General features: G+C 48.2%; 1 protein-coding gene across 1 annotated transcript; it reads left to right on the top strand.

Moving 5' to 3' along the window:
• Positions 1 to 5,548: 5,548 nt before the first annotated feature.
• fgf19 (fibroblast growth factor 19) lies at positions 5,549 to 10,745 on the top strand. Its single transcript, XM_078414913.1, has 3 exons — positions 5,549 to 5,780; positions 7,826 to 7,929; positions 10,455 to 10,745. The coding sequence occupies exons 1-3, from the start codon at positions 5,549 to 5,551 to the stop codon at positions 10,743 to 10,745; spliced, it is 627 nt and encodes a 208-aa protein (XP_078271039.1).

Here is a 10,745-nt window from a genome sequence, read left to right as displayed (position 1 = left end):
TGGCCGGAGTGAGGGCAAGGGCCGGCGGTAACATACAAACTCTGTACAGACAGCTCCCATAGCCAGGATCGCCGGTAGGCAGCAACTCTACCACTGCACCACTCATTAATTTTGAGTGCTGCCTAAAACGATCCAGCACCCACTCGCTCTGCAGAGCAATGACGACACAAGAGACTACAGATGCTGGAGTCTTGCTGATGCTGGAACCAATCTGAAGGAGGTTCCGAACCCAAGGCATTGCCTGTCCATTCCCTGCCAATAATGCTGCCTGACCTGTGGAAGTTCCTCCAGTACTTTGTGTTTTGCACCCTTTTCTCAGCAATTAGCAAAGGACAATAAATAAACACAGCTGACCTCACTGACATCAGACTCATCGATCCTGTGAATGCAATAAAATGATTAGTGTGCTCTGATGTAAGATTGTTGACCTGAAACATTAACTCTGATACCTCTCCGTGGGCATAGGCACACTGCAGCAATTTATTTTTTTATTATAGAACTGGATACAATTGTGAATTTTAAGACATTTGACAAATGTATGGACAGGAAGGCATGTTGGTGAGGTGCAGGCAAATTGGACTTGCCCAGAAGTCCAAGTAGGCCAGTATGGACAAGTTGGGCCAAAGGGCCTGTTTCCAAGTTGTATAGTTCTATGACTCCATGACCAGTACAGTCATAAGGTCATAAAATAATAAGTGGTACGAGCTGAATTAGGCCATTCGGTCCATCAAGTCTACCCCATCATTCAATCATGGCTGATCTATCTCTCCTTCCTAACCCCACTCTCCTGCCTTCTCCCCATAACCCCTGACATCCGTACTAAACAAGCATCTATCCATCTCTGCCTTAAAATTATCCATGGTCATGGAACTAGTGATGAAAGGTGGGTGTTGCGAGCTGCAGTGTGGAAAAAAAGATAGCAACAATCTCCACCTTCTGTGTCGAAAACTTGCCCCTCACATCTCCTTTAAACTTTGCCCCTTTCACCTTGAAGTTATGCCGTCTAGTCTTTGACTTTCACCCTGGAGAAAAGGTGTCTACCTTATCTATTGGTCTCATAATTTTATATACTTCTATCAAGTCTCCCCTCTACCTCCAGTATTCCAGAGAAGACAATCCAAGATTGTCCAACCTCTCTTTACCATTCCAAAGTTGGAGTCATAGAGTTATACAACCATGGAAACAGTTCCTTCAGCCCAACTTGCCCACAACAGCCAACATGTCCCAGCGACACTGGTCCCAACTGCCTGCATTTTGGCCCTTATCACTCCAAACCTGTCCTATCCATGTACCCGTCCAACTGTTTCTTAAACGTTGCAATAGTCCCTGCCTTGACTACCTCCTCTGGCAGCTCATTCCATACACCCACCACCCTTTGCGTGGCGCAGCGGTAGAGTTGCTGCCTTACAGCGAATGCAGCGCCGGAGACTCAGGTTCGATCCCGACTACGGGCGCCGTCTGTACGGAGTTTGTACGTTCTCCCCGTGACCTGCGTGGGTTTTCTCCGAGATCTTTGGTTTCCTCCCACACTCCAAACACGTACAGGTATGTAGGTTAATTGACTGGGTAGATGTAAAAAATGTCCCTAGTGTGTGTAGGATAGTGTTAATGTGCGGGGATCGCTGGGTGGCACGGACTCGGTGGGCCGAAGGGTCTGTTTCCATGCTGTATCTCTAAAAAATAAAAATAAAATTTGTTTTTAAAAAAAAAAGTTACCCCTCAGATTCCTATTATATCTTTTCCCCTTTACCTTAAACCTATGTCCTTTGGTCCTCAATTTACCTATGCTGGGCAAGAGACTCTGTGCATCTATCCGATCTATTCCTCTCATGGTTTTAAACACCTCTATAAGATCAAAGTTCTCTTTAGAAATCATAGTTTGTTGATTGTTTAGCCTCCACAAGTGTCAGTACAAATGTAGAGAGGAATATTGACAGCATGCGGGCAGGTGGAATTGTCCAGCATTGAAGAAAATGGTTGTGCAGAGAAGGGAGTCCTGATAATCATCTGTAAAGTGGGGTGAAAGTTCATGTTCATAAGTCATAGGAGCAGAATCATGCCATTCGGCCCATCGAGTCTACTCCAACATTCAATCATGGCTGATCCATCTTTCCCTCTCAACCCCATTGTCCTCCCGTCTCCCCATAATCCCTGACACCCTTAATAATCAAGACTCTCTGCTTTAAAAAATACCCAATGACTTGAATTCCACAGATTCACCACCCTCTGACGATAGAAATTCCTCCTCATCTCCATTCTTCAGATACGTCAATAGACAATAGGTGCAGCAGGGGGCCATTCGGCCCTTCGAGCCAGCACCGCCATTCAATGTGATCATGGCTGATCATTCTCAATCAGTACCCCGTTCCTGCCTTCTCCCCATACCCCCTGACTCAGCTATCCTTAAGAGCTCTATCTAGCTCTCTCTTGAATGCATTCAGAGAATTGGCCTCCACTGCCTTCTGAGGCAGAGAATTCCACAGATTCACAAGTTCACAATTCACAATTCCACAGATACCCCCTGACTCCGCTATCCTCTAGTTCCCTCGTGAATGCATTCAGAGAATTGGCCTCCACTGCCTTTTATTCCGAGGCTGTGCGCTCTGATCCTCGACTCTCTGACTGGTGGAAACGTCCACTCTATGTGTGTGTGTGTGTGTGGGGGGGGGGGGGGGGGGGGGGTGAGAGGGGTAATCTGATGTTGTGGTGAGCACATTCAGTGGAGCTAGTGGGAGGCAAAGGACTTCTAGACAGACGGACGGACGGACTGGTCAAGCGGAAAGGAGGAGACAATCAATGGGACTGAACGAAGAAGGTGATCCACATAAACAGAGAAGGCTGCCGGCAAGATAAAAGGGAGGCCAACAAAGACGCAGAGGCTAAGGAAATCGAAACAAAGAGGGGGGAAGGGAAAGTGACTGCGAATCAAAGCGAAATGACAAAAATCAAAGAGGAAAATCAAAGACAACTGAGAACTGGAGGGGAAAAAATGACTTGAAACCCTATAATATGACTTGCCTTTCACTGGAGACACAAGAAACTGCAGATGCTGAATGCATAGCCTGTTCACTGATGTGTTACTTTTAGTACGCATAGAAAATGCACCCACATCTCAGTTTGATCTCGCACTTAATTTCCATAAAGTGTTCTGCTCCTGAGTTATATAATATAAGAAAATAACTGCAGATGCTGGTACAAATCGAAGGTATTTATTCACAAAATGATGGAGTAACTCAGCGGGTCAGGCAGCATCTCGGGAGAGAAGGAATGGGTGACGTTTCGGGTCGAGACCCTTCTTAACTCCTGAGTTAACTAGAAGGAGGGGATATATATATATATGTATTTGCTCCCCGCTATAACACAACCCACCGTACACTGAGAAAAATAAAACTATTCTGAAATAATGTAGCGCGCACAGCGAGGTGGACAAGCTCAGTAGGCAGGTTAAAGGCTTCTCTGTGTCCACGAGCATTTGCTCCGTTCAGCAATAAAACGCAGAACTGAAATAACCAAGAAGTTCCAGCCTCTGAACCTGTTTGTTTCCTTCAGCGCTCTGTGAGCGGTTCGCAGCCACTGTGGTCTGTAAGTTGGGACAGGGCGCCCTCATCAGACTTAGACATGAAGCACAATGGTGTCTGTTTTCAGGGAAGCTTAGTGAGATTACGTGTGCGTGTGTGATATCGATTGTGTTTATGTCTTTGTGTGGGAAAGAGACGGAGACTTGTTTGTTTGAATGTGTGTGTGTTTGTGTGCGTGTATCTGTGTGTGTGTGTGTGTGTGTGTATGTGTGTATGTGGGTGTGTGTATGTGTGTGTGTATCTGTGTATCTGTGTGTGTGTATGTGGGTGTGTGTATGTGGGTGTGTGTGTATGTGTGTGTATGTCTGTGTGTATATCTGTATGTGGGTGTGTGTATATGTTTACGCGTGTCTGTGTGTGTGTGTATGTGTGTGTGTATCTGTGTGTGTGTGTGTGTGTGTATGTTTGTGCGTGTCTGTGTGTATATGTGTGTGTGTGTGTGTGTGTGCCTGTGTGTATGTGGGTGTGTGTATGTGTGTGTGTATCTGTGTATCTGTGTGTGTGTATGTGGGTGTGTGTATGTGTGTGTGTGTGTGTGTGTGTGTGTGTATGTGTGTGTGTGTGTATGTGGGTGTGTGTATGTGTGTGTGTGTGTGTGTGTGTGTGTATGTGTGTGTGTGTGTATGTGGGTGTGTGTATGTGTGTGTGTGTGTGTGTGTGTGTGTATGTGTGTGTGTGTGTATGTGGGTGTGTGTATGTGTGTGTGTAAAACAGCATAGAAACATAGAAAAATAGGTGCATTCGGCCCTTCGAGCCAGCACGCCATTCAATATTGATCATGGCTGATCATTCAAAATCAGTACCCCGTTCCTGCTTTTTCCCCATATCCCTTGATTCCTTTAGCCCGAAGAGCTAAATATGTGCGTGTATGTGTGCGTCTGTGTGTATGTTTTTGTGCATGAGCGTGTGTGTATGTGTATGAGTGTGTGTGTGTGTGTATGTGTGCATATGTGTGTGTGTTTGTGCATAAGCGTGTGTGTTTGTGTGATCGTGTGTGTGTGTGTGTGTGTGTGTATGTGTGCATGCGTTTGTGCGTGTGTATGTATGATCGTACTTAACAGCAAAAATCAAAGAGGAAAATCAAAGACAACTGATAAATGGAGAGGGATTAAAAAGTGACTTGAAACCCTATAAAACGACGTGCTTTCCGCGTGTGTGGGAGACGGTCCAGCAAGCAGGAATATACAAGCAGAATCAATAATAATTTACAGTTTCATAGATTCTGGAAATAAATGAAACTGTTACTGCGCCGAAAGAATTGTCTGTTTTGCTCGGAATAATTCCAGCTCTCCTCCCGTGCAAAAATAATAATATTTGTCACAGCACCCACTCACTGCATTGAATAATGTAAACTATTTGTGATGGGCACATAACCCGTGAACACACACCAACACGAGGTTACTGCCATTAACTTTATTCTGTTCGTTTTTATTAAAAAAATATTATTTATTATTCATTTGTCTATTTTTTAAAAATCTATTATTAATTTATTTTGTTTTAAATCTGTGTTTGGGGTAAATAGACTACAATGTACAAGTTTCATACCGTTATGTAAACCACAGTCCAAAATGGTGTTAATATTGTGCTATTATTTTCAAATGTAGTGGGGAGGGAGAAGAAAAAAAACTTTGTTTTCAACATGTCCAATGTTAAAAAATAATCGCCCAAGCCTGGGATATCCCTGGTACTTACTGTCTGGTGCCACACTTGGTAGGCGGGTGCTTTTGTTGTAAAAAAAATCTATTATGACTGATCCTCAAATGATTCTTTTGGGATCAGCCGTATCGATTTTGCTGATAAGGAGTGCAACCTTTAAAAAGGCTGTCTCTCGTGTGCAGCAGCAGTTCAGAGGCAGAGGTCGGAGCAACTGGGACACTTCTGGTTTGGTTTTCGTTGTCTTTTAACAACGCTCAGAGAGAGAGAGAGTTCGAGAGAGATTTGGTGGGTGTTTTTTTTACCGAAATCGATCGATGGCTGTTCGCAAACTGTGCGGTCTTCTCGCTGTGATCCAGCTGCTGTTCGCCACGCCGGTGCACCCCAAGCCCGCCGCCAACGCGGGGCCACACATCAACTCCGGCTGGGACCAAACCATCAGGTTGATCCACCTCTACACCACCCAGGCCAAAGGCAGCTTCCTCAGCTACCACCTCCAGATCCATGACGACGGCGCGGTGGATGGCAGTCGCGAAAGGACCTCGCACAGTAAGTTTCTATCAAAGAGAGACACATAAGTGCTGGAGGAACTCAGCGGGGCAGGCAGGCAGGCAGCGAATCTGGAGAGAAGTTGGCAACGGGTAGTATAAGAAAATAACTGCGGATGCGGGTACAAATCGATTTATTCACAAAATGCCGGAGTAACTCAGCAGGTCAGGCAGCATCTCGGGAGAGAAGGAACGGGTGACGTTTCGGGTCGGGTCTGAAGAAGGGTCTCGACCCGAAACGTCACCTATTCCTTCTCTCCCGAGATGCTGCCCGACCTGCCGAGTTACTCCAGCATTTTGTGAATAAATCGAGAAGAACGGGTGACGTTTCGGGCCGAGACCCTTCTTCTGGACCCTGGGGAAGTCCAGAACAAGGGGTCACAGTTTAAGGATAAGGGGGAAGTCTTTTAGGACCGAGATGAGAACGTTTTTTTTTTCACACAGAGAGTGGTGAATCTGTGGAATTCTCTGTCACAGAAGGTAGTTGAGGCCAGTTCATTGGCTATATTTAAGAGGGAGTTAGATGTGGCCCTTGTGGCTAAATGGATCAGGAGTATGGAGAGAAGGCAGGTATGGGATACTGAGTTGGATGGTCAGCCATGATCATATTGAATGGCGGTGCAGGCTCGAAGGGCCGAATGGCCTACTCCTGCACCTATTTTCTATGTCTATGTCTCTTCAGACTGAGAGTCAGTGGAGAGGGAGATACAGAGATTACGAAGCGCAATTAGGTGTGAAAAAGACAGACTAAAACAAAAACAAAAAACACACAGAACTTCTCATCTCTCCAGAACGGACGCGAAAATAGAATCTGTGTAGACCCAAAAAATGCTGGAGTAACTCAGTGGGACAGGCAGCACCTCTGGAGAGAAGGAATGGGTGACGTTTCAGGTCGCGACCCTTCTTCAGACTGATAACGTTTTGTGTCTATCTTCAGTGTAAACAAGCATCTGCAGTCCCTTCCTGCACAAGCCAGACCCATTAACCCGCGTGTGGCCCATTTCCTTCTAACCCTTTCCCATCCGTGTCAATATACCGGAGTATTGAATGGCCGGGTTATTGGGTGTAACATTTAAACAAACGGATTGGTGTATCCTGAATTGTAACATTGCATCCACTGCAATCAAATTTAAGAACTTGGAGCGACTCGGTACAAGCCACACAACCGCTTTAACCCTTAGTCTATTTGCAGCACAGTCTGGCCTCGCGTAATGATTATGGGTTTTTTAAATGTTCTATAACAACACGGTGTGAAAATCCTGTGTGTGAATTGGTGTGTGAATAGTTGGCTGTGATCTTGCGCCGGCGCGGTTTGCACTGTCGCCACAGTGGCTGTCTGTTGGAACTGCTGTGTGTGTGTGTGTGTGTGTGTGTGTGTGTGTGTGCGTGTGTGTCTGTGTGTGTGTGTGTATATCTATGTGTGTCTGTGTGTCTGTGTGTGTGTGTCTGTGTGTGTATCTGTATGTGGCTGTGTGTGTGTCTGTGTGTGTGTGTGTATATCTGTGTGTGGCTGTGTGTGTGTCTGTGTGTGTGTGTGTATATCTGTGTGTGCGTGTGTATGTGTGTGGCTGTGTGTGTGTATCTATGTGTGTGTGTGTGTTTGTGTGGCTGTGTGTGTCTGTGTATCTGTGTGTGTGTGTATGAGTGTGTGTGTGTGTGTGTGTGTGTGTCTGTGTGTGTGTCTGTGTGTATCTGTGTGTGTGTATGTATGAGTGTGTGTGTCCGTGTGTATCTGTGTGTGTATCTGTATGTGGCTGTGTGTGTATCTGTGTGTGTGTGTATGTCCGTGTGTGTGTGCGTGTCTCTGTGTGTGTGTGTGTGTGTGTGTATGTCCGTGTCAAGGTATGTGTGCGTATCTGTGCGTGTGTGTGTGTGGGACAGTGCTGGTGTACGGGGTGACCGCAGGTCTACGCTGACTTGGGAGTGGCCTGTTTCTGCGCTGTATCTCTAAAGTCTAATGTTGGAGCAAGTGTGGCGTGTTACTGACCCGGGGTTTAGCGTCCCCGCTCCGGCTTGCCCCGCTAACCTGTTCCCATTGCCTTGCAGGTCTCCTTGAGATGAGGTCGGTGGCTCCTGGCGTGGTGGCGATCAGAGGCTATCTCAGCGGCCGCTACCTCTGTATGGACAGGAACGGACGGCTACATGGTTCGGTGAGTCCCAGACCTAGACACCGCCGGGACCTCATCAGGTCATCAGTGATAGGAGCAGAACCAGGCCACTCGGCCCATCAAGTCTACTCCGCCATTCAATCATGGCTGATCTCTCTCTCCCCCCCAACCCCACTAACCTGCCTTCCCCCCCATACACAACTCTGCTGATTAATTGTGGTGACATTATCATTGGAGAGTGGCAGCGGCAGAGTTGCTGCCTCACAGCGCCGGAGACCCGGGTTCGATCCTGACCACGGGTGCTGTCTACAGGACGTTCTCCCCGTGTACGTTCTCCCCGTGACCGCGTGGGTTTCCTCCGGGTGCTCCGCTTTCCACCCACACTCCAAAAGGCGGACAGGGTTTTAGGTTAATTGGCCTCGGTAAAAAATTGTAGATTGTCACTGGTGTGTGCAGGACGGTGCTAGTGTGTGGGGATCGCTGGTCGGCACGGACTCGGTCGGCCGAAGGGCCTGTTTAAACTAAGCTAACTAATCTGCACCTAGACTGCCCCCCCAATGTTGAGTATGTTCATGGCTCTGTCCAGCTCCCCAACCTGTTGGGCCTGGATGTCCACTGTACGAAACAATAGACCATAGGTGCAGGAGGAGGCCATTCGGCCCTTCGAGCCAGCACCGCCATTCAATGTGATCATGGCTGATCATTCTCAATCAGTACCCCGTTCCCCAGTGAGGATTTGGGGAGGAGGGGGGGGGGGCAGCAGATAAAATCTCTCCCACCCAGACATAAAACCAAGAATGGCAAACAACGGGAGGGGCCAGTGTGTAAGGTTCCACCCACTGGTTGAGGCTCAAATATGGGCTTGGACTTCTTGGATGGTGTCTAGTTTAGTTTAGAGATACAGCGCGGAAACAGGCCCTTTCGGCCCACCGTGTCCGCGCCGACCACTGATCCCCGCACATTTACACTATCCTATTTATTCACAAAATGCTGGAGTAACTCTGAAGAAGGGTCAGTCTGAAGAAGGGTCTCGACCTGAAACGTCACCCATTCCTTCTCTCCTGAGAAGCTGCCTGACCTGGTGAGTTACTCCAGCATTTTGTGAATAAATACCTTCGATTTGTACCAGCATCTGCAGTTATTTTCTTATATTTTTACACTATCCTATACCCACTGGGAACATTTTTTACATTTACCAAGCCTACATACCTGTACGCCTTTGGAGCGCGGGAGGAAACCGGGAGCACCCGGAGAAAACCCACGCAGGTCACGGGGAGAACGTACAAACTCCGTGCAGACAGCACCCGTGGTCGGGATCGAACCCGGGACTCGACCGCTGGCTTCTTCCACCACCCCTAAAATGCGATGCGTCCAATAAGTTGAGCGTGGTCGTTGGGCTTGTCTTGTAGCTTTAGTGTGGTCTTTTCAATTGCAGATTGTTTTGTGTGTGTGTGTGTGTGTGTGGGGGGGAGGGGGCTGGGCAGGATTTTGCAGGGAAATGTTGACACTCCCACGGCCAATTATTTTTCCACGTGGTTGCCCAAAGCGAAACCTCTCGTCTGACCCAGAGGGCGCCAGCAAGCAGGTTTATTACAAGTCACTGACCTCATGGGTTCAATGACTCGCAGGTCTGGCACATGATAACCTCAGTAGACAATAGACAATAGGTGCAGGAGTAGGCCATTCAGCCCTTCGAGCCAGCACTGCCATTCAATGCGATCATGGCTGATCACTCTCAATCAGTAATGGCAGAGGTAGAACTGCTGCCTCGCAGCGCCAGAGACCCGGGTCCGATCCTGACTACAGGTGCGGTCTGTACAGATTTAGTTTAGTTTAGTTTTGAGATACAGCGCGGAAACTTGGGCCCTTGGGCTTTCCAAGTCCGCACCGACCAGCGATCCCCGAACAATAACACAATCCTACACACACTGGGGACAATGTTTACAATGTTTACATTTATACCAAGCCAATTAACCTACAAGCCTGTCCGTCTTCGGTTTGTTGGCGGAAACAGGGGCACCAGGAGAAAACCCACGCTATCACAGGGAGAATGTACAACCTCCGTACAACCTCCGTACAGACAGCAGCCCCAGTCGGGATCGAACCTGGGTCTCTGGCGCTGGCAGCAACTCTACCAATGCGCCCCAGGGGAGTTTTTGTCCGTTCTCCCTGGGACCACCTGGGTTTTCTCCGGGTGCTCCGGTTTCCTCCTCGCACTCCAAAGGTGAGTGCAGGTGAGTAGGTTAATTGGCTTGGTATAAATGTAAAATTGACCCGAGGATAGTGTTCGTGTCGGGGGGGTAGGCAGGAACGGGGTACTGATTGATCAGCCATGATCACTTTGAATGGTGGTGCTGGCTCGAAGGGCCGAATGGCCTACTCCTGCACCTATTGTCTATTATGTGCGGAGGTCGCTGGTCGGCGCGGACTTGGTGGGCCGAATGGCCTGTGTCCACGCTGTATCTCTCTAAACTAATCAAAAACTAAATGAATAAATGAAGCCCTACGTTTGACTCACCCGTTCTCATTTTATCCCCATTATCTCTTGTTTATTTTGCCTCCTTCAGCTTTCCTACAACGAAGGGGACTGTTCGTTCGAGGAGCGTTTGCTGTCGGGCACCTACAATGTGTACTGGTCGGAGAGGCACGGGGCGCCCGTGTCCCTGAGCGGCCGAAGGCAGCGTGGCCACATCAGGGGGAGAGCCTTGCCCCCTCTCTCCCAGTTCTTGCCCATACGGAACATGCCCCCTCTCCCCCTGGACCCAGACGAGGAGTCGTGGCTGATGCCTGAACACCCCCCTTCACTCATTCAGGCGAATAGCATGGACCCCCTCGAATTCACCTACGAAGGCACATGA

Source organism: Rhinoraja longicauda, chromosome 18 (assembly GCF_053455715.1).
Source record: "Rhinoraja longicauda isolate Sanriku21f chromosome 18, sRhiLon1.1, whole genome shotgun sequence".
In the NCBI taxonomy this organism is placed as follows: Eukaryota; Metazoa; Chordata; class Chondrichthyes; order Rajiformes; family Arhynchobatidae; genus Rhinoraja; species Rhinoraja longicauda.
The sequence above is the reverse complement of the archived record's forward strand: the minus strand, read 5'-3'. Positions and strand labels throughout refer to the sequence as shown.

What these genes read in the sequence shown, in the direction of transcription:
- fgf19 (XM_078414913.1), top strand. Translation starts at nt 5,549, where the DNA reads ATGGCTGTTCGCAAACTGTGCGGTCTTCTCGCTGTGATCCAGCTGCTG. An exon ending in TCGCGAAAGGACCTCGCACA is followed by an intron (nt 5,781 to 7,825) that starts GTAAGTTTCTAT and finishes ATTGCCTTGCAG; the next exon opens with GTCTCCTTGAGATGAGGTCG. An exon ending in ACGGACGGCTACATGGTTCG is followed by an intron (nt 7,930 to 10,454) that starts GTGAGTCCCAGA and finishes TGCCTCCTTCAG; the next exon opens with CTTTCCTACAACGAAGGGGA.